Source organism: Neovison vison, chromosome 11 (assembly GCF_020171115.1).
Source record: "Neovison vison isolate M4711 chromosome 11, ASM_NN_V1, whole genome shotgun sequence".
In the NCBI taxonomy this organism is placed as follows: Eukaryota; Metazoa; Chordata; class Mammalia; order Carnivora; family Mustelidae; genus Neogale; species Neogale vison.
Genome location: NC_058101.1, coordinates 203,844,359 through 203,871,677, shown reverse-complemented (window position 1 = coordinate 203,871,677; position 27,319 = coordinate 203,844,359). Strand labels below are relative to the sequence as shown.

General features: G+C 42.3%; 1 protein-coding gene across 3 annotated transcripts in view; it reads left to right on the top strand.

Annotated features, from left to right (window-relative positions):
- Positions 1 to 16,425, top strand: part of NEIL3 (nei like DNA glycosylase 3) — a 46,078-nt gene extending 29,653 nt beyond the window's left edge. For all 3 annotated transcript variants that reach the window (XM_044225694.1, XM_044225693.1, XM_044225695.1), the window contains 4 exons: positions 6,536 to 6,693; positions 8,150 to 8,570; positions 14,199 to 14,373; positions 15,956 to 16,425. In XM_044225694.1, coding sequence (XP_044081629.1) covers positions 6,536 to 6,693; positions 8,150 to 8,570; positions 14,199 to 14,373; positions 15,956 to 16,138 — 937 coding nt within the window. In that variant the 3' untranslated portion in view covers positions 16,139 to 16,425. The remainder of the gene's footprint in view (positions 1 to 6,535; positions 6,694 to 8,149; positions 8,571 to 14,198; positions 14,374 to 15,955) is intronic.
- Positions 16,426 to 27,319: the final 10,894 nt, after the last annotated feature.

Here is a 27,319-nt window from a genome sequence, read left to right as displayed (position 1 = left end):
TTCATCTCTCCTCTTGTTCTCAGCTCCTTTTCTCAGAATCTCTCACAGCTTCTTTCTCACCCCACTGTACTATCATAGATATCTGTGATGTATTTCGGTATAAATATATTTATTGTGCAGATTTGTGGTTTCTTATTTATTATAGGTGTACATTTCTCGACCAAAAGTGTTTAACACAGTGTCTGGCAGATAGAGGACGCTGGATTCATGTTTACTGAACAGATGGTTAATGTTCTATATTTGTTTTCTTTGAATTGATAACTTTTGAGTCTTTAAGAAAGGTATTCTTGGGGCGCCTGGATAGCTCAGTCAGTTAAGTGTTTGCTTTCTGCTCAGGCCATGATCCCAGGCTCCTGGGATCAAGCCCCACCTTGGGCCCTGCTCAGTGGGGGATCTGCTTCTCCCTTTGCCCCTCCCCCCTTGTCCCCACTCTTGTTCTCTCTTGCTCTCTCCTCTCTCTCCCTCAAATAAATAAATCTTAAAAAAAAAAACCCAAAAAACAAAAAAAGTATTCTTCCAAATTGTTAAAGAAATGTGTTATTTACCATAAAAATAATTGTCCATTCCAAAGGTTTTTTGAAGTTAGGTTGTAAAAGCTCAGGGGTTCCTTGCAAGAGACATGGGGCACCTATGAATTAGGGGAGGACTTGCTCTACTGAGAATATTCCGAGCCCTGCCATCCCTCTTCCCTCCTCAGCTACGTGTGATTTATGTATTGGTATTCAGCTTCAGACATCATTTGGAAAAGCAACTAAAAATGTGTACATAATGAAACATTTGAAAACCAGTAGTATTTGCCTTATTCTTAGAGATTTCTATCATGAAGTATATTCTGTTCATTTTCTCCATGAGTTTTTGAAAAATTTTTTTATGTTGACTACATTTTCTCATTTTAAGTTAAAGTCATTTCAAATTAAGTGGAAGCAATACGAAAAGCCCCGCAGTATTGATCTAAATCCCCGTGTTCCTTCATTTGTACAGTTTACTTAACTCCTTCATGAAGTCCTCCCCAAATTGTAGTCTTTATTGATCACACCACACTTTGAATGCCTGTGCCATCTGTTGTTGGCTCTAATTTATATACGAGCTAGCATAATTCATCCAGGTGAATATTTTTTCCTTGAGGGGAAACTGTGCTATCGTTTCTTTTTCCATACTAATCCTTATTTTACAAATTTGTTTAAAAAATCATTTGTTATTACTTTTTTTCTTTATTAGTGTCTGCTTTACATCAGGTACTGGAACTCCAAAGACAAAATACAGTGCAGCCTCTCAGAATGCTCAAAGTCTAAGGTGGGGAGTCAGTGAGTAAATAGTTCTTTAAAACCCCACTGGGCTTGGAATGGAAGCTCTGCAGAGGGCAAGGTTCTACTAATGGTAGTGGAAGACGAGAGGAGGAAACACTTAAATCTATGTGAGAAGAACAAGGAAGTCTTTCTGGAGAAGGTGACCTTTGAGATCCCTGTGGAAGGAAACGGAGTTTCATCGAAAACAAAAGGCAGGAATGTGCATTTGCAGAGCCACAGGAAGGGGAGGGCGTTTTGTTCCTATAAGAAGATATATTCAGTGGGGCCCCCGGGTAGCTCAGTCGGTTGATCTCAGGGTCCTGGGTTGGAGCCTTGTGTGGGGCTCCCTGCTCAGCGGGGAGCCTGCTTCTCCCTCTCTTTCTGCCTTCTGCTCCCCCTGATTGTGCTCTCTCTCTGTGTCAAATAAATAAAATCTTAAAAAAAAAAAAAAAAAGTCCTCTGAAAGCCATGTAGTTTGGAAGGTTATTGAGAATTGCTTGCTAGGGAAGGAAAAGTTACTGATGTTTGCAAGGCAATTGTTAAGGCAGGTCTGAGCTCATCGAGATTTTTGAGGGGGATGGAGCAATTCCAGAGCGCTCGGGAGACATAAATTGAATAAAATCTGTCATGGGTTAACCTGGATAGGGTAGGCTTGTTCTGGCAAGAGAATTTGATGACACCGTTGTCATGTATAAAAACATAATTTAAAAGGGATTTTTTTGAGGACAATGGCAGAAACCCCGCTCAAATTATCTTAAACAAAAATGGGAATCTGTGGGTCATGTAACCAAAATGAATATTGGTGGAATTCACAGCATTAATAGAAAACTATCAAAACTTGAGTCCTGGGGCCTGGAACCCGGGAAGGCGACCTCGCCTGGGCTCTCCGTGGCTAGAACAGGGAGAAAGAATAAAGGAGGATGGAAGTGGCTGCCTGCTCAAGCCTCAGATGGTAAACTCCTTCCAGTTTCTGCAGAAGAAACACATTCTGGAGGGGCTCCCAGAAAGTATTGACGCTCCGTGAGCGAAGGATCAGATTAACCTGGAGTAGCAGTCGATTCCCCTAAAATAGCAGCTGCGCAGCCACTTGGTTATTCTCTTTATTCCAACCTTCTTTAAATGCTACTTGATTTTGTGTACCTTTCTTTTTGTTTTATTAACATTTACTTTGCTGTCCTTAAAAAAAATCTGTTTTGTGTAGATAAAGAGAAATCAGTTGCTTCCCATGCTGGTGGTTGGTCTCCACTGAGAAGTGCAAACACTCCTCGGAGACATGGTTCTCCTCCACCTGTTTTGTAAGCGTCTGACTTTTGAGAACAGAGACCCTTCCTGCGACTGGCCTTGGGATCACGGGAGATGAGAGTGGAATCTGGTAGTGATCACACTCACAGAGAGGGTGTGTGAAGACAAGCCAGGAAGGTCCAAGGGGAGCCTTGAGGTTACCTTGACTTTGCTGATCGAAAGACAAGAACGTGCCCATGGAAGATCCATGGGGAGTGTTTGATAGAGTGACATCCAGGGAGTTCAAGCTGGTGGTACCCGAGGGATGGCCACTGCCTTCAACAACACGGAAATTATGATCTTCCAGCAGGACAAAATTCATTCATTTCACCTGTATTTGTGACCTATTCACGGGACTCTATTCCAGCGGGAGGAGATCTTAGGAAGAAGCTCTGTGTCCTTGGATAATGTAGGAGATGATCATATGTATGAGATACATAAAGTCTCTGAGGATAGTTTCGAAAGGGTCTGATGCCTTGTCAAGGTGGAGGGGCAGGTGACTAGAAAAGCATGAAGTCTCTGACAGAGACTGGGGCATCAGAGGCAGGTGTGGCTCTGAGTGGAGGAGAATGAATGTGGGCGGAGGGTCTGGCCCGCCATGACAAGAAGTTCTGGGTGTCTTCGGAGTGTGATGAGCTGCCTTCAGAGGTTTTGAATGGGAGAGAAGATATCGAAAGATCTCTCTGGGTAGCAGGGGGTGTGCTGACTTAGAGTGGGCTGGGAAGCCGCTGGAACGCTGTGAGCAGAGGGGTGGCATACACTGGTGTTTTATGAGGATGGTGAGGTCGCCATGTGGAGAAGGGACTGTAAGTGTGACCAGAGTGAAGAGATGGCGCCTGGGTGCCTCAGCAGTAGGACTCTTGGTAAATGACGGCAACTTGTGGTGAGGGGGTTGGGGGGTAAAAAAAAATGCCTGAATTTAGGATCATTTTTAGAAGTTGAGGTATAAAGGTTAAGGGCTGAAATGCAATTTAGGGGGCCTTTATGAAAAAAATATTTAAAAGTTTGAATGCTAAGTTTGGTCCTACTATGAATATTTAGAATAAGAAACAACAAATTATAATTTATAAACACCACAGACACGAGACAAATAAGATACTCTTATTAGCTACAAGCCACAACTGTGTGTAATCACTTTTTTAAAAAAATAGATTATTTATTTATTTGAGAGAGGGAGTGAGAGAGAGCATGAGAGGGGAGAAAGTCAGAGGGAGAAGCAGACTCCCCATGGAGCTGGGAACCCAATGCGGGACTCGATCCCAGGACTCTGGGATCATGACCTGAGCTGAAGGCAGTTGTTTAACCAACTGAGCCATCCGGGCACCCTGTGTGTAATCACTTTTTTCCACATTTTGGCCTCATACTTCTTGCCTTTGCTGGGGGGGTGCATGTGTCAAATGGCCTTGCAGCCTGGGTCATAAAGGCCCCTGAGCAAAGAATGCAGCAGACCTTTTCAGGTCCTTCTGAAAGTAGAGACACTGGGGCACCTCACCCCGGGCACTGAGCAGATGCAAGATGGTGCTGGTGGTGCATCGGCCTTGCCTGACCAGAACCCCAGGACGGACGCCGCAGGACTCATGGCTGGGATTACTGCTTGCGTTCTCCACGCTCCCCACTCTGGTCCGTGGAGGAGAACACAGCGAGCTATGGAAGCTTTGGTAGCTTCAGAGTGCATTTGCCTCTGGAGCAGAGTGGACAGGACTCACTGGTGGACCGAACGTGGGACGTGAGGGTAAGAAGCATTAAGAATCACTCCCAAGTTTTTGGCCTGATCAGTGGGTCAGGCACAGTGCCTGATCCATTCATCCATCACATGCACAGGGATGCCCTTTACTGAGATGAGACAAGCTAGCAGACTTGCAAGGTATTATGTGTGTGGGGGGGGCGTGATCATGAATTTTATTCGCACTAGTTTCCTGTGGCTGCCCATGACGGACGACCACAAGCTTAGTAGCTTAAAGCAGCAGAAAGTTACTCTCGCAGCTCTGGATGCCAGAAGGTCAACATCCGTTTCATGGGGCCAGAGGTGTGGACAGGGCTGTGCTCCCTCCAGAGGCTTTAGAGGAGAATCTGTTGCCTTTTGCAGCCTCTGGTGGTAGCTGGGGCTCCTTCCTTTGCGGTTTGCCTCACTCCAGTCTGCCTCTGGGGTCACATCGCCTTCTCTTGCCTGGGTATCAAGCCTCCCTCTGCCTCTCTTCCAAGGACACTGGGGTTTGGATGAAGGGACCACCCAGATGATCCAGGATAATCTCCCCATGTCAAGATTTTTAATTACATCTGCAAAGGTCCTCTTTCTTTATAAAGTGATGTTTGCAGGGTCCTGGTAGTATGACCCATTATCTTTGGGAGACCATTACTCAGTCCTGGACAGATGTTTGTTAACTTTGAAATTCCTGTCGCACTTCCACGTGGGGATTGGAAAGAATTTCTTAGTAGGTCACTGAGAAGTGGAACAGTAAGGGGAAGAAATGCTTCCACAGCTTGTACAGGGAACACTGAACATGGGCTTACGGTTAGTGAACTCTGTAGGATAGAAGGTGAAAGTGGTGAAAAATGGTAGCATGCAAAAAATCTGAAGATTATTTAAACTGTGTATATTTAATTATGAATAAATGCATTTTGCTGCCTTTCACAGTAAGTTGGTAGGAGGGCAGGAGTTAGGCCGAGTACGCAAATTCTATGGGAGGTCGGGGGTTCCGTAGAAACAAATACTGAGTAGCATTAAAAGTCAGTAAAGATAAAAGAACCATAATGAGATGTGTCTCATTTTCAGATTTTCGCATGCTATTTGTTATCTCACCAGACAAGCTTGAATTTAAAAACTGCTGTAATTGTATGTAAGGAGCAAACTGTGCCCGGGGCCGGGGTACTGCTGCAAGTCCAAGAACTCGTGGTCTGAGACGGGAGGTCCCATAGCCTTTCCTAGAAAGCTTTTCTCCGTGTGGATGTTTGGAATCCATGGGTCTGCCGGGTTGCTTACCCACATGATGTGCGCTAAAGAACTACGTATTTCAGAGTAGGGTTTCAGCAGAGCCTTTAACGGTATTTTGTATAACAATAGTCAATAATTACTGGAGGGGGGCGCCCGGGTGGCTCAGTGGGTTAAGCATCTGCCTTCAGCTCAGGTCCTGATCCCAGGGTCCTGGAATCAGTCCCTGCATTGGGCTCCCTGCTCAGTGGGGAGTCTGCTTCTTCCTCTCCCGCTTTCCCTGCTTGTTCACTGTGTCAGGTAATAAATAAAATCTTAAAAAAAAAAAAAAAAATTCCAAACGGGGAATCATGATGTACGTTTGAGTCCAAAAAGCAGGGTTGGTTTTACTCTTTTCTTATGAATCTATTAGCTATCTAACAGGAAACGGTTTTACCGAAGGGTTAGTAATACAAGGCCAGGAATCGTTTTCTTCATTATTGATCAGGTTGATCTAGTGCTTAGTAGACCCTGTTGAGAAATTCTGGAGAGACGTGCACATGAAGTAACTAAAATTTTGTCTCATTTTACTTTCCATGTTCTAATTTCTGCCCAAGTTTATTTTTCCCCCACCACCCCACCCCTCCCCACCTCCTGAATTTGGTTGTGTAAAGTTATCTCAGTTTGGCTTGGGGAAGAAGAACGTTTACTTAAAACATTATTTGAGAAATGCTTCCTAGGACTTATTGTCAACTATTTTTAGTGTTGTTGTAAACAACACTAAACATTTTTGTTTAATGTTTTAAAATGTCTTGAACATTTAGTGTTGTTTAAAAACAACAACAACAACAAAAACCCCACAACTCTGATTTAAGTAATAACGTTTTTTATTTCTGTCTTTAATAACAATCAGCAGGGCACAAGAGGAAACATTTGATTCCAAGAGAATTAGAGCCAGTACACACTTGGTATTAGTGGTTATAAGAATTTCTAAAATACCCAGAATGGATAAGAACAGCAGCAACAGCGTTCGTGATTAACATCAAAAATCCTTTTGCAGCAAGTTGCCCACGAGAAACACGACAATCAGGTGGCCGTCTAGCAGAGGGGAGCACGTGGCCCGCAAATGGGAAGAGCAATGGGCGTGTGTGGTCTGTACGCTAATAAATAGCCCGTCTTCGAAGACCTGTGCCGCTTGCCTGACTTCAAGGCCTCCCGGTAAGCCTGGATTCTGGTTCTGAGTTCCTTCTGCTTCAAAGAGGGCTAATTATACAAAGGTATAGATCTTGTTCCACCTTGATATTGCATAACTAAGTCAAATGCTTTCTTACCGAAAGATTGAAAGGAATTGCCAGCCTTTGCATGTAAACCACGCTAATATTCTGTTGAGCACTTTTTTTTTTTTTAACAGGGAGGGGAAACATGCTTGTGCTAAAAGAGTATGTGCCTTTGTATCTCAAAAAACGGAGATGATCACATCTGTTCTCTACTATTTCTAATGAATTATTCAATAAAGCTTTGTTTTATGCAGATTTCAGCAACTTTGGAGTTTGTTATTCAGTCCAAGTGCTTCGTAAACTGAAAGGGAGGATTTCTGTAAGAATATCGTTGCAGGTGGAATAGAAAAATGCTGAATTTTTTCTCTTCTTTATCCTTCCTACCCCCTTGTTATTAAAATCTTTACCCAGACAATTGTACTGATTTCATTGAAATCCTTCAAAATAACTCTTTACAGCTCACAATTTCATGTGTTCAGAGAAAGTTAAACCTCAGAGAGAGCCCGTGATTAAGAACCCGCTCATTGATGTGGCTCCTATTGTGTTCTCAAAGCCTTCTTTCTTCCTTCAATTAGCGATGAGAAAGTTCGTTCTTGACTTGCGGACCCCACATTGTGCCTGCTGTCACACGGCGTTTTGTTCTCTGGGCCAGAAAGGCGGGCCTCGCCGGGTGCTCACAGCTTTGCTGGAAGGGACGGCGCCTCCTGTTCTGGGATCTTCCAGTAGAGAGCCCTCAGAAAACCACAGTCTTACGGCTCCTCGTTCATTTCAACCGAAATGCCGCTTTGCATCTCATTAACTATTTTCTTGTTATTTCCCTGAGTACGAAAGACTGTGGTTTGTTCCAGTCCCGACTCCAAAATCCGGGGATGCTTTGCTGAAACATTTTTAATTAATGTTTAGTCTTTGTAATTCATCTTCGCTTAATTTTACTAAGCCCTTCCCTTTACTGTGTCATTCACGGAAACATTCCTGGTAATCCAGAGACAGGTGTCTTGCTGCTGATCTAAAGCCTCATGGTAGACCTGCCTCTTAATTACCCCGCTTTACTATGTTGCCACATAGTAAAGGAATTGGTAGCTCCATGACCTTGAAATGGTAGACCTAGTAGGAAGCAAATATAAATCTTTGTTAAATCACCTTGGAGCCTCTATGGGTGGTTGAAATTTTGTTCTTTATGTAATATTTCATTTCCTAGCAAGATGGCTAATCCTGAATTGTCCAAAGTAACTTTGTGTTATTCATTCTACGTATTCACTGTCATAGGTGAATAAGTTTTTGTCCTGTAAAAAGATGTTTCAGACAGTCAATATATTACAAATATATAGGTTTATATGTATTTCATGTAGTCTGTATATTATAGGGATACTGCAGAATTACCTCTCTCTCCTCCCCAGATTCAGTAATCAAGAACGAAGAACATTCTATTGCCTTTACCGACTTAGTGAGGTATCCTTGTAACAGCTTTGGAAAACCAAGTAAGGAAGTGAAGATCAACAGGAAAACAGCATTTGGAACTACAACCCTTGTCTTGGCCGATTTCAGCAATAAATCCAGTGCTTTGGAAAGAAAAACGAGCCAAAACCAGACCCTAGTTGGAGAATTTCAGAACCGTTCGCTGACTCACGTTTGTTTTAATGACCCACTGCACCGTTCCGAGGACAGAGCGAACCACGGATCTCAGCCATCTGACAAAGCAAACGTATCGCCTTCGCTCTGCCCTCAGTCTGAATTATTTAGTCCGGCATATAAAAAATTGAAAACAACCCACTCCTCATCACCAGACCTCCGAAGTGGTAAGCCTGGATTTCCTGCCAGGTATGATACTTCCAACCTTGATCTTGAAGGTATTTGCATGAAGTTTTTAGAGGGCAGGGAAGTCATCCCCTGCTAAAGCAATTTGCGATGGTTTTGGAAGGTAAATCAAACCTGGAAAGATGATTATGGTGATTTATTTCCCTTGCTGTCTCTAGCTCATAATGTCAAAGAAAGGAAGAGAATGAAAACGGAACCTTTTATATCTACTTGTAAAAAGTTACTTTATCCTGACTGTAATTGTCTACAGTTCAATACAGAGTATTTGGGAAAAAATTGGGCGTATAAAGAAAACTGCTTCAATCCCCCATCAACCCACCTGATATCAATCACCACTGTTAACATTTTTGTTTAGTGTATTTCCTTCCAAAGAAAGATAGCTCTTCTAAAGGAAAGCTCACTCATGACAGTTTACTAAGTGTCTTCCAAAGAGAAGGGGATCAGAGTTACTGTCGGTAATATTCCTCCTAGAGAAAGTGGCTTATCTCAGTAGCCGAGTGGGGTGCTAGTGGTGGTGGTTTCAGCCAATAAGGGCCAAAGAACACGTGTGCGACTTTTGTATCTGAACTTCAAAGCTGTCATTTTGATTAGTAAATACTAGAGACCAGATGCGTTTTGAGACGATGAACGTCACATCGAGGAGAAGCTCCTTCCCACACCCGATGGCAGTCACCAGAGATACAGCAATGTTAACAATGTCACCCCCTCTCTTAGGATTCTTGGCAGCGCCTCTAACTGCCTGTCCACACGACCTTGCTTACACCCTCTATCTGGGCTTCCTTCCTCTCACAACCTGGTATAAGGCTCCCCTCATAGAGAAACATTTTTCCACAATTTTTTTTTCCCAGCCGTGTTCCCCACCCCCTTCAGGAAGCAGGTGCTGTCCATCCTGCATTTCTGCAGTGAAGTGGAGGTGGACAGTCTTCTTCCCGGGAGCCTTTCAGTGCCCGTGGAGGTGGGCAGAAAAAAGTTGGTGTGTGTGGGATTTAAAGTGACTGTGGGGGGCGGGTTGCATTATTAGCTTCTCCCCAGATGGACTGTGTCTTTGCTGAGGGAAAGATTCTTCCCTCAGGCAGAAAGGGGACCGGCTTGGGGTACCGTCCCAGACTAGCCTCTGGGAACCCTTGGAGCTTGTTTCATAATTCTGAGGCAGCATTTGGCCAATAGATGCTTTTGTCTCGAGTCTTCTATCCCAACTCGAGATTTACCATCAAGTTAGTCTTGATGATTTATCCTTGGCTGGTTTCTTAAAAAAAATCTTGTTCATAATCGCTTGTAATAACTGCTTTAACTTTTGTCACTGATACTGAGGAATGACAGACATTTGAACTAAGTTGTAGAGGCCAGGCATGTAACTGACTGGATCAGGACACTCCCTCTACACTTTCATCCATATTAATGTCTAATGAACCCCAATCAGAGGTCGTGAAGGAGCTAAGGTCTGGAAGGTGTGAGTTGGGAGGCTGTCCTCTAAGAAAATCACTGCTGAAGTCTTTCCTGGGCTGTAGCTTCAGCAGAAAGAACGAGAGGCGAGCATTTGAAAGTGTTGTGGCCTTCCTTGTACCCTGATGGAACATCTTGGCATATTTTTATTTCCTCAGTGCTTTGTAGAAAATCTCAGACAATTTAACTAATGAATTAGGGATTAAAAAAAACATTAATGTAACCTTAAATTTAAATGATTTCTTCATAAGCCATTAGTAAGAGGGTCGTATGATTAATCACAGCACACAGCATTACTTAGAAACGCCGCAGCCTGCGTTGAATAGAAGAACCCCAGGACCGAGACTCTAAAATCAATCAAGATCAACTAGCAGAATAAATGTCAAGTGATGAAATACATTCACCCAGCAGCCCTTCTGCACCCAGCTACTTTACAAGGAATAAATTGCAAATTACTGTCATTTATTTCATTTTTCTCTTGTCTGGCAGCTACAGTGTTCATCTTGCAGACAAGATGCAGAGCAGAAGCTCACAACATAATACGATTAAAGCAGGTGGTCCACTCAGAGAATTTATAGCCAGTTTATTTTTTTCTTTAATAATTATATGGTAATTAATTCGCCTTTTGTTCTCTTAATGACTGGGCTCCTCACCACATGATGCGTGCTATGTTGATGAGGCATATTTCCAGATTGGTCTTTGGATATACTTGAATTTTATCCAGCTACTGGATTATAAATTGGGTGGTCAAACTGGTTTTTAAGCACTTCAGAATAACTGCTAGAAATGGCTTTAAGTCTTTGATCCAATTACTATAAACGCAGAGCGAAACACTGGAGTACGTAGTCAAAGAACACGTGTTTTTGTGTTTTCAGTTAAGGTGTTTCCTGAGCTGAGCAGAGGCTCCCTTGGAGGAGAAATAAAGATGGCAGCATCACTCACATTTTCTCCTGTCTGCCAGTCAGCGTCGGCCGGGCGCCACCTCTCACACCCGGGAAGCGTGGACCCCTTAGACGCGCTTCCTTCCCCTTTGCAGGTTCCAGTCCCCAAGGATTTTAGAACCGCCGGGGACCCCCTAGGATGAGTCACTGAACCTCTCTTTTATTTCGTGAAATACCACTGAGCTCCAAAATCTACCTTCAACAACGCTGATTAGTTCAAAACATTTTAGGCAGTGTTTTCATTATAATGAGTCACCCTATCTGTAAGAGAAGTTAGACCTTGATAAATAGAGCATTAAGAATTACCTACTTTAAAATTACAGAGTTGTGCATGGTCATGTCCTCGTTCTTGATAATAGTCTTTATCTGATCTCTGTTCAGTGTTACTTATTTATTTATTAACAAGTATTCATTGAGAACCTATTACGCATCAAGCGTTGCTCACTTCTAATGACTTTCACTTTACCATGACAGGGCCAAACCCGGCCCACCGCCTGTTTTGATCAATAAAGTTTTATTGGAACACCTTCCATTCCCATTGGCTGACATATTTTCTGTGGCTGCTTTTTATGCAACAGCAGCAGAGTTAAGTAGTCGCAACAGAGACTGTTACGACCCACAGCCGAAAATATGTGCCATCTGAAAAGATTTGTCAACCCCGGATCTATTATATAAACAGGCCACTTATCATCCACTATGAATATTCAAAGTGATGGTTCTAGTTATCAAAGCAAGTTAAACTATTTTGTATGCTAAGTTTACCTAAGAAAATGATCTGCTACATTTTAGAAAGTTTTTAAGTAATGATGGAAACAAAGAGGAACCAAGATGTCCTCAATTAATCAGAACATTTAATTATCCTGGATAATGTTTTCTATCATAAAATTAAGATTAGTTATGCATATTTAGAGTTGATATGATCACAGGTGGCAACAGTATCTCGGTTACATTAACTCAGTGCCTCACAAGTTAATGTGTATAAGAGTCATCGGGGAATCTTAACATCCGGATTCCAACTCTGTGGGCAATTGCGAGCGGGGTGGGTAAGGCTCTCCCAGGTAATGCTGAGGCTTCTGGTCAGCGGTCTTCCCTCCAAGTACTAGGGATAAGATAGCATGTGGATATTTTTGTCTTTAACTTATACCAAGGAGGAAATGGAATGAAAGCCAGAAAATGGGGAACCCAAGGGGGTCACTGGGGCCTTTCTCCTCCACCTTAATCCTACCTTCCACCATGCCCTTCCCCATAAAGCTCTACTAGTAAGAGAAATGGAAACCTCTCCTGGGTATTTGGAGCTCTGGAGATGTCTAGGTTGAAGCAAATGGGTTAGAAAATGTTCAACTCATTGTTACCTAAGGTAGCCACCTTCAACATAATGTAGAAAACTGTGTTGGCCTGTGTGCATGTTTTCTGTAAGAAAGCATCATTTCACTCCTTTCTATTAATGTTCTTTACCTTTTTTCATTTTCTCTTAACAGTTTTTTTTAAAAGCACATTTATGATTCCCTTTGGTTTTGACATATCTTGGCTTATGTACAACCACCTACAGCTGTAGCTTCCCTGGAAGTTAAAGTTTTAATATCCCCTCTCTTGGAAGGGGCATTGGTAAAATGGAGGGAGTGTGGAAAAGGAAAGGCCTGTTGTCTTCAGGCTTTGCTATTTCAGGATGGTATTACCTCTGATTCTAAAATACTGGCTAGTGTCCCCCACCCTGAAGAAGGTAGCCGTGAAAAAGTTGCTGGGCAAAATATTTAACTTAGCAATGCCTGCTGCATGACCAGCTTCAGAAACTACCCTGAGAATACCTGAGTTAATTTAAAGCAACGTATTTAAGCATCTGTTTTATAAATGATTTTTGTAAAGATTTTATTTATTTGTCAGAGAAAGAGAGCGAGCACAAGCACGGGGAGCAGCAGGCAGAGAGGGAGAAGCAGGCTCCCCGATGAGCACGGAGCCAGATGTGGGACTTGATCCTGGGACCCTGGGATCATGACCAGGGCCAAAGTCAGTTGGTTAACCGACTGAGCCACCGAGGCATCCTTTATAAGTGATTTTAAAACAGTTTCACTGCAAATAAATGATCTCATATGTCAGTTATATCTCAGTAAAACTGGAAAGAAAAAAATAAAACTCACACTTTGAACATTTCAATTGAATATGATACCTTGAAGCATCATTACAGGAGCAAGCATACGAAGAATGTAGTTTAGGAAGAAAGAAAAAGGGAAAGCATTTATGATTTTTAAGTATTTTCTAAAAATTATTTAAGAGTGATTTTTATCCTGCCCTAGAAACTATTTAATAATGATATTTTAACCAAAACAAATGAAAGAGGATGAATTTTTTATCATTAAAAAGTTTTAAAATAGCCATATTAAGGGGGAGGACTTCTTGTTTTAATTAATGTAAGCTCTTCTCTTCAACTGGTTTATTAAAAAGACTAATTCTTATAAAGGTATTATTAAAAATATACAAAATATTAAAAAAAAATTTAAAATAATCATGAAGCTCCTTTTCCAAGAGAAAATTCCGCTTCTCTAGCTCACAGTAGAGGTCGGCCTTCTGACCTTTGTCCACGGTATGTGGGACTAACCTGCAGATACTCTTGATCCTAATTGTGGGGGAAAACAAAGCTTCCCTAGTAGCTTTACAGAGCACACATTTCTGCTCTGCCAGGCAGCCCGTGCCTTGCTGAAATACGATTGCAACTATTATAGTAGCCTTGATCGAAGAAAAGCATAGAAGTTGTCTTTAAAGTGGACAACAGAAAGGGTGACCTCATTGGCTCTTGTTGGAGCCATTGAAGAGAGTTTGCTACAGGTGAGAAAATAATTAGAAGAGACTGACATTCTAGTTATTCGGGGGGGTGGAGAGCGGCGGACTTGAGAATATTTTAGGGGAAATCAAAGGGGCCACACTATAATCCTGAATGAGGGAAGAACTGGTATCACAAATGAAACGTAAGTAAGGTGGGTATACTTCGTGCACACTTAAGGTGTTTTTGTTCTTTAGAAATTCTAATTGCGTGCATTGGGTGCACAGGTAGCTTAGGAAGTAAATTGGGATTCCCTGGGAAAACCAAGAATTAAAAAGGTGTCCCAGCATGCGTAATGGCCTCCAAAGGACCATGGTCCACTTTTTGGTCCCGTGTCTTGGTACCAACAGAATTCTGATGCGGGGGGAGGTGGTGGGAATGGTCCCTTTAACGCTGTTAACACTGTAGTAACTTTGTAACCTGTCATTTCAGTGAACTTGGAATTAAGCTGACAGATGGTACTTGGGCATTACATGCTGATCGTCCTCGCTGCAGTAAACACAACCGCCGCTGCGTTCTCCGAGTCGTGCGGAAGGATGGCGAAAACAAGGGCAGGCAGTTTTATGCTTGTCCTTTACCTAGAGACGCGCAGTGTGGATTTTTCCAAGTACGTGTAAGATTTTTTTAAGCTCACGCTAGTGTAATTGAATACTTCCATTATTAAAATGTAATGAATAGTGGGGCCCCTGGGTGGCTCAGTCAGTTAAGTGTCTGACTCTTGGTTTCAGCTCAGGTCATGATCTCAGAGTTGGGAGACCAAGCCCCAGGTCAGGGCTTAAGATTCTTCTGCCCCTCCTCCCAGCTTCTCCAAAAAAAAAAAAAAAAAAAGTAATGAATAGCAATCTTTTTCCCAGTTTCATCTTTAAATTTTATTTCCTTTTTCACCTTTAAATTTCAAATAGCCACTTCAGTTAGAAGCCTGAATGTTGAAGAACTTAAATTCAAAGAGCTTCATCAAAAGAAAGAAAGAAAGAAAACATAATCAAATAATAGCCATTCGATGATTCTAGAATGTCACATGCCACGAGTGTAGATGTGTTGCCCTTGGTTTATAAAGATAGAAGGGTTTGAGTGATTTACCCAGGTGGCAAATAATCAAGATACAAACACGCTCTTCCTCACTTCTGCAAAACCCTGGGTTTGTGCACTGGATAGAAGTACACAGGAAAAATAGTTAACATTCCTTAGGTTTACAGTGATCTTAGTAAGTCCCATTACACAAGCTTACACAGTAACAATGTAAGTGGAGAGCGGTTCGTCCCCCTCCCCCGCTTGTGGAACTGCACGTGTCCCTGGAAATGAAAGTGGGAGAGGACACCAAAATCTGGGGTCCTTCTCCTTCCTCAGGCTCATCTTCTGTGTTTCTCAGGGTGTGAGCCTCTCATGTGCTGAGTGTGACTCTAATGTTGAAAGATAGGTATTTTTCCAGTTGTTGCATCTGGTGCGTAACTGAAAAAAAGAAAATACTGATCTGTTTCAGTGCTGGAGTAAAAATTTGGGGGGTTGGGCTCATTGAGAAAGAAAATCTCTGTCCTCAGTGTGGTACCTTACTAAGGAATTTTCCAGGTTTAAATCCCTGCACAAGATGTAACTCTGCCCTCCTGAACTGACACATATCCTCTTCAAGGAGATTTTGTGGATGTAATGAAAAAAATATTAGGTAACAAGTTAATAATATCACAGCTGGTCCCCAAGCTCCCTTGAGGCCAAAATTTATAAGACTAATACAAGGGAATCCGACTAAATTCATCCGCATAATTCTGCATTGGATTCTTTCTTTTCCTAAGAGATGAAGGGAATTTAGTGTCAAACATGTAACAAATCTTTGATCTTCATTGTTTGAACTGAAACAGACTGATAACGGAAATATGATGGCTTGACAGCAGGATTCTGATCGTTTTCAAATATTTTCCATAAAGAGGAAGGAACTCCTATAAGCACACCTTCAGACAAAGGGAAACTCAGTCATGGCAATTTTCTGCGTGATTCAAGCAAATCTGTAGGAGATGCTTCTTACAGTCTATAAGCTCTTTTTAAGGGCCGGAACTAAAGACCTGTGTCAATTTCACAATGCCTGATTAATAGTAGCAGGGAACGTGGGGTTCACTCATGATGTGCACCCAGGCTTAGTTTGTACGTATTTCTAACCTGCTCCTAAACTTGACAATCCTTCTGTTTTCACCCTGCAGTGGGCAGATTTGTCCTTCCCATTCTGCAACCATGGCAAACGCTCCATCATGAGAACGGTGCTAAAGATTGGACCTAATAACGGGAAGAATTTTTTTGTGTGTCCTCTTGGAAAGGCAAAACAGTGCAATTTTTTCCAGTGGGCAGAAAATGGACCAGGCGTAAAAATTATTCCAGGGTGCTAATATTTTCTCCTTCTGTAGAATACCTGGCACTTAATTTCTTCAAACCATATGTAATGTTTAGTCCCCTTTTGTTTAATAGGAAGGCTGTAGAATATCTGTGGCTCGTTTTATAGTTGTTGCAATACTTGAGAGGTGTTCATTTTTTTTTTTTAATGGGTGCCATCTTTCCATTCTATGGATGATTCTTTTACCTGGATGAAGACTGTGGGTGTTTCATCAGAAGTACTATATATTCTATTTATCATGTATATAGTGCAAGTAATGACAATAAAGTATTTTTAGTGTGCTGTTGGTCTCTTGTAACTTCTTTGGGGAAGTAGTGACTTTTTTTTTCTTTTTTAAGGAAAAGATTATTAGTCCAATGAAAGAGCTGAGTCTCCTATCTGTAATGAGTAATGTTCCGGGTTATCGCCGCTCTTCACAGCATATGATTAAAGTACTTCTTGTTTTCTTAAATGAAATTTAAGGAAATGAAGTCTCCTTTAAGGAAAACAACACTTGCTGGTTTTTATTCTATTCCACAGACATCAGGTTCCCTATTAGATGCTAGAGATAAGCCAAACGCTTGGGTAACTTCAAATGCATTTTCCTAGAAACCTGTGGGGATTCAAAATATAAAAGTAACATTTAGGAACAGAAGAAGTTGTCTGTAGATCTTTGCTAGAAGAGTTGATTTCACTTTTTCTGAGCTCAATTTTAATATCTGAAATTAATTATTTAAAAACAAGTCTATTTAAAAAGCTTAATATGCTGGGGAGTATGTGCTTTGGTGAGTGCTGTGAAGTGTGTAAACCTGGCAATTCACAGACCTGTACCCCTGGGGATAAAAATATATGTTTATAAAAATTAAAAAATTTTTAAAAAAGCTTAATATGCTATTTTTTTCCTCATTTTATCTTCCTTCTTTTTTTTTTTTTAACCCCTCCCCCCCAACTTCAGCGCAGGTAACTGTATAATTATTTACCAAAAGAAAAGGAAAACTTGAGTCTTACATTACTTCTGCATGTTTGTGGAAAATTCCACTGAGAGCTGGTTCAGTCTATTAAAAAGATGTTTTAGAAAAGAAGAGGACTGCAGAGAAATGGCTTGACCCCTTTCCCATTCTGTCGCTACAATGTCCATACACAGCTGTCAGAGTCACCAGCATATGAAATTCTCCGCAAGGCCAGAGCATATGCTGTGGTCTTATCTGCATTTGAACTCTACGTTGAAGAGACGGACTTGGAACCAATCCAAGATCAGTGATCCCAACCCAAAGATCTCAACAGGACCATGACGACAAGGCAGACTCGGACTGGGCTGGACCACGGGTGAGCTCCGCTGACCTGGTGTGAAGTTCCCAGGTGTGCATTCAGAACAAAACTGCAGACTTCTTGTGCCCCGGGGTGGGGAAGCCCACCTCTAATGAGGCTTCCGTAAATGAGGAAAGTAACGCCAAGGAAATAGAGGCAAAGGAAACGCAATCAATTTCAGCACGGTACATACAGATACTTACCTGGTAAGAAACACGCAGGATTTGTACGAAGGAAATTTTCCTGAGGAGCATCAAAGAAACAGATGGACAGGCCAGACAGGATCTTGTTTAGAAAGAATGGGTGTTTGGGAAATGACATTCATTCAGACCTACTTTGGAGTTTCAACTGCATCTCCCTTCAAAACCTCAAGGAGGTTTCTGTTTCCATGGTGGGGCAAGCTCTAACTGGACCCAACTCTAGTTTCTGGGCAACCGGATAACTAGGTTCTGCGCACACTCAACAACTGTCCTGGCGAGTGAACCCCAGCTGGCAGATTCTGGAGAGGCAGAAGGTTTGGGAGGCGGGGCCAGCTGGCGGTAACTCGCCATGCACTACAGCTTTAATCCTGAGGGCAGAACAAAGCCAGTGCCAAGCGGAGCTGGCCGAAGTCTGCCAGAAAGGGGCCCGGAGAGGCCACTGGAAAGGGGGGACTAGAGATCCCAGAGGAAGAGCCCCACGTTCTGTGCTTAAACTGCCCTTGTCCTCGCCTGACCCCTGAGTCACCCCAGCCACATGGGGGGACAGACTGCACACAGAGCAGCTAAGGACAAAAGAACCCAACTTGCCTGACAGAATTTGCAGTTTGCATCCAACCCAGTTAATTGTCAGCGGAGACAAAAACAGCAACACTCTCTGGAGGAATGTCCCCAGTGCCGACGCACCTCCATGTGATAGGATGCCGTCCAAATTATGCAACGTAAGAGGAACCAGGATAATGTGACCTCGTTTCAGGGAAAAGACAAACAATGGAGACCGACTCCAAGATGATCGAGACATGGGAATTAGCACACAAGGGTTTTAAAGCAGCTGTTCAAACGATGCCCACTGAGGTCCATGCCAAAGGAATTCGATGCCTGCCCGAAATGCAAATCGTTAAGAAGCAATACGGAAAACCTGAAAAGGCAAATATCTGAATAAATATGAAATATTTCCTATTTTCTCTTAGTTTCTTTACAACACATGGGACTGTTGAAAGCAAGAGAATCTAACATGTGATGAGACGCACGATACATGCAGGCGTACTGTGATGCTGTGACGACTGTAGCGTAAGGACGGGGAGGTTGAAGGAGAAGATTCCAGGTTTCTACGTCTTACGCGAAGCGGTACCCTTTTATCTCAGTGGACGGAGGTTAAGTATGTAGACGTAATACGCGCTCCTTTTCAACCACCCTTTCTTCCAACATTTTCTCAGCCCCACACACTGCCCGCATCCTTCTGAGATCCCAAGGATTCAAATGTTGGGTCCTCCGACTGCCGTGGCCCCTGAGTCTGCCGTCACCACCAGGGAGACCCCCAGCAAGCTTGTTTATGTTGGGGACTGTGCTTCTCAGTCCTGTAATTTCCAGCCTGGTTCTTCTGCGTAATGTCTGTTTGCTAAGATCTTCCATTTTTTAAGTTGGTTTCAAGAGAACTTACAGTTGATCTTGGAAGCACTTGGAAAATCCTGGTCAGATAATCCAAACATCTCTTCCGTCTTATTAATCACCACTGGTGCAGCGTCTTGTCTTCTATCCATCGCGGCTTTCCTGGTTTGGGGCACGACGGGTGATCTTTTATTCTGTCCTGGATATTTCGTTATGATTTAGGAAACTCTCCAGCCTATTTAGGTCTTCTGCTTTAGCACGTTTTTGATCCGCTTAGATTGATGTGTAGATTGTGATGTAAACTGTGGGCTTCAGGCCCAGGGACAGTGGCAGTCACAGAGCCCTGGTCATGTGGTTCTGCTTGGCTTCCCTTTGCTCTTGCTGAGGTTCCTGCTCGGTGCTTCTGCGCTATCTTAGGCAAAGAGGCGACTCGCCAGGCTGCTGGGTACTTCTAGGCCACCTTCTGTCGAGGGAGGGGAACGAGGGCAGAAGCCATCGCCTCTCTGTCTCCTGATGCTTCCAGCTGGAGGGAAGCAGTATGGATCTTGTCCCACTTGGACAACATGGACTCTCACAGCCGTGGGACCAGGACCCGGCCTCAGCCCTTCGGAGGCGGCTGTTCAACGCTGCCCCGGATTTCCGGGACTCACTATGTGGTCCGCTACTGTTCAGCTCTTTGGAATTAATCTTCCTGTTTCTTGATATTTCAGACTCCTATCACATGAGTATGATGGATTTCGGGGATGGGGGTGGACAGAGAATGAAGTAGGAGGTACAGTGAGGGGGATGGTGTAAAGAGCCCCTACTTCCTGGGCCTTTGTTTTGAGACAACAGCTGTCATTTCCCTGGAGCATTTCATTGGATTCTCTTGACCACCCAGGGAATAGGCTTTATTATTGTTGTTGTTTCTTCTCATTTTCCAGTTTAGGAAACCTGGTTCCTGTAGGTGAAGTGGGAAAGGCGTCCTTGTCGCACAGGCTGTGGCTTGAATGAGGTCTGCCACGTGTGAAAGTCCGCTCTGAAGTAAGCTGTTCTCCTTTCTGTGTATTCAAGTGCTGGTTTCAAAATAGCACAAATAACTAACAGGAAAACAAAATAATTGTGGTGCGATGATAAGATTATGCTTTTCTCCCTAAAATTTATCATGTTAAATGGGCAAGGTTAAAATGCCCATAAATTTGTTTTTAAATTTCCACTACCTTCTGTTCTTTTTTATTTGTTTAATTTCTATTCATTTTTTAAAATCCATTATTTTCAGGTACTTTCTAAAGGCACCTGTCATCACATATTCCAAGCCGCCATCATTAGCAAGTTGGTGTGTGAAAGGAAAGAAGTGTTCTAATGAGTTTCCCAAAAGACGTAATCTCTTTTTTTCTTGCTGTGTTTTCTGGCGCTAATACTATGGTGTGTCTCCTGTTACATAACTTGTTCTATCTGCATTTCCTGATGTTCCCTCTTGAAGGGATTTTATTTATTTATTTATTTATTTATTTTAAGTCTTCTTTGCTCTTCACAGAATCTTGCCCAGCATTGCGCCTTACACACAGTAGAAACTTGATGACCATCTGTTGGATTTCATAGATAAAACTTAATATAATGTCAGTCTACTGACCGTTTTTAACCTTGTTACCGCTACTCAAACATGAATGCACTTAAATGTCGTTGAAGAGAGCGCTGCTGGTATATTATAAAAGAGAAAGAAATCCCTGTGTCTAAAAGCTGTTAAGTCTTAATAGTAATTTAAGGGGCGCCTGGGTGGCTCAGTGGGTTAAAGCCTCTGCCTTCAGCTCAGGTCATGATCCCAGCGTCCTGGGATCGAGCCCCGCGTCGGGCTCTCTGCTCTGCGGGGAGCCTGCTTCCTCCTCTCTCTCTGCCTGCCTCTCTGCCTACTTGTGATCTCTGTCTGTCAAATAAATTAAAAATCTTAAAAAAAAAAAAAAGAAAATTAATAGTAATTTAAATGAAAGTGTCTCTCTCTTCCTCTATTTTTTTTTTTTTTGGCATTCCATAGATATTTGCTTACAGATGGACAGTCTAGACCTAATCATATCAAAGGGTATGCAATCACTGAAAAGGAAAAAAAAAGAAAAGAAGAATGCTGCCTTACATAGAGATGAAAACATGTACCTACAACTCCCGGTGCCCATGAGTCTGAACCTTCTCATTTTACAGGAATCCACATCAACTGGTTTAAATAACTTCTCAGTTTTGAATTCATTTAATCTCTATTAAGCACCTACTATGTGAAAAAAAAAAAATCAACATTACATAGGTTTAAAGAAGAGCTTGGCAGTCTCTAAGGTAGGAAATCATAAGGGATACCGGCCCTATAAGCAAGGGGCAGAAAGAACAGGGAACGAGAGCTCCGTCGTATCTGATTCACGAGCTAGAAGAGCTTCCGGAAAGAGACAGCTATTGGAGTTCCAGCTTGCTGAAGATCTACATGTGTGGAAGGGCATTTCAGGCAGCAAGCATAGCAGAGACAGCGATATCTAAGAGCATCGTGCAGGGGATGTGTGGGGAATAGCAAATAGTTCGGGTGGCTTGAATGGTGCATCTTAAGGGCAGGTATGCACAGGAAGAAAAATCTTTGTAAAGGAAGACTTAATTCCATTTTACTACTATGAGATGGTCCAGTTCTTTGTTCTGAGGATATAAAAATAAATAAGCTACCTCCCTGCAGGAGCCCAGGGGCAGAGAGCAAGCCAGTGCACCCCGGGACCCGTCCTGGACCACTGATGCGAACACTGGGGCTTTCTGAACAAATGAGAAGAAGGCCTCTATCCTGCCAGCAGTGCCGGGAACTGAATGTCTACTCTTTAATTATGCAGATTCTGGAATAAGATTGAGTGCTTAAGACTGCTAGTTCAAAGACCTGCTCAATCGCTTACCTTGACCTTGACCATGTGACCCTGAACATCTTTGTTAAGCTTTGGCTACTGAGAGCCAAGTACCAGTTAACTCCTCAGTGAAATCATGATAACATACCACATCACAGCACCAGTTAAAAAACTCTTATTTTGTCTCATTAACTTTATGATTACTAACGTTATGATTGCTTAACTACTATGGCTACAATTACTGTGGGAAGTTTCAGGAAAGCGCAGCACCAATGGTCGGACAGGATTTGAATTTCACCAGAGAGGCTTTAGCGAGTACCTGAGGAAGTGCATGTTGAGTCTGGGGAACGGAAAGCCCAGAACTTTGAAAAAGGAAGGTATGAGGAAGGAGATGCTGGGGTGATTATGTTTCCAGGGATACCTCAAAAATTTAGAATAGAAAACATGAAAGAACCACCAAGAACCTTAATTCGTGATGGAAAGCCAAAGTTTCAGGGAAATTCAGGTACATACTACATTCTAAACGGAAATCCCATAAATCCAATAAGGAATATAAATCACTATCTATACAATTCTAGTTCTATTCTCTCCTTTTTTCTTTGACAGCAGAAGAGACATAGCTTTGGGGGTGCCTGGGTGGCTCAGTCAGTTAAATGTCTGCCTCTAGCTCAGGTCATGATCTCGGGGTCCTGGGATCGAGTCCCGAATCAGGCTCCCTGCTCAGCGTGGAGTCTGCTTCTTTCTCTCCCTCTGCTCCTTCCCTGTTCATTCTCTCTCTCTAATAAAAAAATAAAATCTTGAAAAGAGAGAGAGACACGGCTTTAATTTCGTAGAAGCACGATGTGACAGTGTTTCTGGGAAAGCAGGTTATAGGATTGTCCCGTGCCATCCAGAGCGATGGACCCAAACAATCCACAGGGTCCCCTTTGAAGTCTGCTTTAAAAGGGGTCCATCCACACTAACAAGGCCCAGGACAGGCAGAGGACGGAAGGACCCCGTTCTTGGAAGTTGCAGAAGGGAAGCCAAGAGCTTGGGGTTTGGAACACTTTCTACTTACTGTCTGGATCCTACTGGCCCCTCTAATCACAGAGTACGAGACAGGGAAAAGACAGGAAGTTTAAAGGAGATGAAGAAATGAAACCCTGCTGATAGAAGGAAAAAATAGAGCTCGTGAACAGCAAGGAAAAGAGACGCCTAAAGGCTCTGTATGGACACTTCGCCTCCGTTGCTGGCAATCAGAAACACAGATATATGGAGAGAGTTGACAAAAGAACAACCTGCTAAATTTTTAAAACTACACACTAGCATTTTGGACTAAACGCTGTCATAAAACGCAAAACTGCCGAGCAAATGAGCAGGATCATTAAAATTCCTCGTCCACTCGTGCGTTAACGCCTCTACGTGGCTCCAACCGGCCGCGCAAATCGGCATCTTGGCTCACATGTTAATAAATACTTGTCTGCCTTTAATATGCATATATTTTTCTCATTATTGTGTTATTACATTCAGCTTGTTTGGCCGCATTTAAAGAGAATTTATTTTGCTATCAATGGCAGAAAACAATTTAGGAAGCCGAACAGAGCAAGAAGAATGTGAAATCTAAGTATTTGAGTTGGTTATTGACTCATTAGTTTAATAACGTGTGTTCTCCAAACTTGAATAATTTAAATGCATTAGAAATGATACAGCATTAAAAAGTACATTCTTAAAATGGTAAACACTGGATCTAGGATCTGAGTTTGTAGTTATTACTTATTTAAAATAAACAAGCAAATTCCATTGAGATACGGTCTCATTTTCAGGAATGGTCTCTTAGCAGGCAGCGGTGAGCACAACAATTAACCATATCAGCGCATTAAAGCCTAATGTCTAAACTCAACATAGCAGCAAACACACATCCTACCATGGCCTATTAAGTAATCAGAAATGATTGCAGATAATTAGCTCATGAACAGCTGCATAAACTCAAGTATTCCATTTTTTATCAGACATGGAGACTTCAAGGGGAAGGGAGGTTTATCAACCCTGTCCTGAACTGGTGGGAGTAACACCGTGAAACGAAATTAGGGATGGGATTCTAACATTCGATGGCATGCAGCCATTTTACATTTTCTTTTGCTAATACTCCTTATGTTCACAGGAATAAAGTTCCATACATGAAAAATACAGAAATAGGATATTACCAGTGACCAGAAAGTGCTTATGAAATAGGATGATAGGGAAATCCATTAGTAAAATTCCTATAATATGTATCATTCATATTTGTTTACATTTTTGGATCAAATTTGATTTGCATATGCCATATATCCCTTCTGGATGGAGATATATACCTCAATGATGATATCTTTACAGTAAATATATAGTTCCATTTGATTAATAAATGTACTTGATAAGCATTTCTTTCTTAAATTAGTATCCTTTTTTGTCTTTTTTTTTAACTAAAGAAAACGTGCTGAACAGAACGTGATAACTATCTTTAGAAATCTGAGGGACTGATAGAACAAAAAAAGAAATGTGTTTTTTCATACTGGTCCAGAAAAACAGAACTAAGAGACATGAGATTATGGGTTTAATTGGACAAAAATTCCAAAATTAGAATTCTTAAAACTGAACTGGGTACAGTGTGGGATGTTTAGGTTCCTTCCAGATGTCATCAAATAATTTCAGGGATTGATGTCCATCAACGGCAGATGTGGTTAGAAAGAACCTCAGGTTTCGCCAAAGGCTTCTTCCCATCGTAAAATCGTAGGAATTAAACCTCTACAGGAAGTGGTTTGGCACATAATGAATCATCATTGATGGTGCTAAACTTTTGGGTGGCACTTTCTGAATATTTGCATTGAAGATTTGTATCCTGTCTAATCATGTTTAGTACGTTTATTACTGTTTCTTGACAGAAGTTAGTTTTCATTTTATTTATAGGTCTCCCAAGGGTAAGATAGATACATAGGTAGAGAGTAATAAGCAAAATTTAAAACCATGAATTTCACTCACAGAGAATTAGTTGTATTGTGTGTATTTTATATTTGTTTTCTCTCATTATCCTCATTTTTGTAATATTTTAACAAATATTTAAGGAGCTGTTGCTGGGACCAAGTTGTTTCCAGTCTTGGGGGAAGTAAACATTCAAAGCAACAATTGTAGTTAGATCCAATATGACAAGAGCTGTCATACGGAAACAGAGAGGACAAAGAGCTCCCATGGCAACCTGAGGGACACCAGGAAGGCTTCCTGTAGGAGGAAACACTGGAGGTGAGGAGTTGGCCTGCCACAAACAGGTAGAGATTAGGAGGAGCTCATAGGCACAGAAGTTTGTGTATGAGGTGTTTGGCACAGAGAGAGGCTGTTTGTTGTATTAGACCTATGGAAGATAACTAGAGCCCAAATCAGCCAACTTGGGCTGTGGTCATTATTTTCATGTCGTTGATTCCTTGCAGATTGTTGGTTACTCTCATGCAAACTTCCTGGAGTCGGACTACTATAAATACTAGCCATTTCTGGGAGCCGGACCAGTAAAGTAATAAAAATGTGGGCCCATCACATCAGCATCACCCCAAAGCTTGGGAGACTTTCCAGGATTAGGACCGGAGATATTTGCGGTAGGAAGCCCTCGGGGAACGCTGATGCAGTCTGTGAAGCTCGCTTCTGGAATGCAGCATTTTTACATTTGTTTCAGAAAACATTTGAATCTACTATACTAAAAACAGCATGTAATGCTTCTTTTTTTAAATGTGCTGTAATAATGACTCATTTTGAAATGGAATGGGAATGTGAGGTTGAGGAAAGAGCCACAGACGGTCAGGCGACCTGATTTCTAGTGCGGGTCCTGCACGACCAAATAAAAATAATCGCTGCTAAATAACGTGCAGCCTGCCGAGAGACGAGAGACGGAACTGCTCTTGGACCTCCGAGTCTTCAGACATAAAACAAGGAGGTGGTGCTCGAAGAATTCTGACATCCCTTTCCAAGTCTATAACACTGTGGCTCTGAATGGGTTTCAATGCCAATTATTTGCATAATTATGTAACATAATTACACCGGTCTCTTAGCTGAATCCCTTCCATCGTTTTTCCTGCTTCTAGTGTCTTTTGCGAGCCCTCTGGTCCTTACTCTCTGCTGTGTTTCCTGGCCGTCACTTTGGACCTGCTTTTCTCTCTGTCTTCCCTCTTTGGGTCAGTGGTTGGTTCAGTTACAGGATTGTTGAGAATGAGACACTCTTCCTTTTATACATTTTAACTCTCATGAAGACTCCTTGATTAAAACTCCCCAATAGACTTTTGGATGAAAACAAAACAAATAGCACTCATTTCAGAGTGTGAAACGTCCTCTCTAGAATGTCGATGGAACAATTCACAGGGGATGGGAATGAGGGAGAAAACAAACATTCACTGCAGTTAAGTTTTCAGAAGCTAAGACACCCAGGGAAAATAGCTCAACTGTTCTGTTTGTACACAGTGCCTTAGAAGTTCTTTCCCTCCCTCCCTCCCTCCCTCTCCCCTACCCCCTTCCTTCTCATTTTTAATTTTTTTTTCCTGCAGACTTTCTTTGGGTTGAATTGCTTTGACACCAAATCTTGTGTATGTTAATCTTGGGTAAAATTTCCAAAAGGCAAAAGTTGGTAAAAACCCTCCCTAACATGAAGTCTAACACCCTAAACAAACGATTTCTCAATCAAAGCTTAAGGAATACATAAAGAATCCATTGCTTACTGCCTTATAATCTTGGCCACAGTCAGTAAATCTGTTTTCTTTATAGTCCCTGGAGCCTCTTTCCAAAATGTTACCTGTATTTTTGCAAGAAGATACAGTGTTTCGATTTGCCTATTTGCTGCTTCATCAGCTCCTGCCTGCTTTCGGATCTGATCTGTGACTGGGGAGCTAGCGTATGCCTGCACTTCCCTTCTATCTTACACAGAGCGGCGTTCAGGCACTCCATATTTTATGTCCTGGCACTCCACGCCTAACACGCTCCTGGGTAATGCAGCTTCTGCCTGAGTACCCTTGAGATCCACTTAGAGCATGTGCATGGTTGATCTAAAACTTTTCAATAGCCCTTCTCTGCCTCGGATAGGAAATTACAGGGGAGAGCTCTATTTGCCCTTCGCTTTGCAATCATTCTACTTTTATGTCTTACGGTCTTGCATCCCCAAATCGGTCTAACGGCCGTAGCCGATCGTCTGGTGCTTTGCAGTGTGGGGCTCCCATCGTACCACGTTTCCAGCAAGCACTCTCCTGTTGTTCCCGGAGCCAACGTGGATAATGTGGCTCCATCGTCAAGTCCGGTGGCGTAAAATCTCCCCGGCTCTTACCAGGTCCAAAAATATCAAGGTAGTTCATTTCTAAATAGTAGATCGCCTCTGGAATATGGATTGCGAGGTAAGCCTCCCCTGGTGTAGTAGGTCATCTCTGGAATATGGACTGCGAGGCAAGCCTCCCCCTGGTGCCCCCTCAAGAGAATATTAGC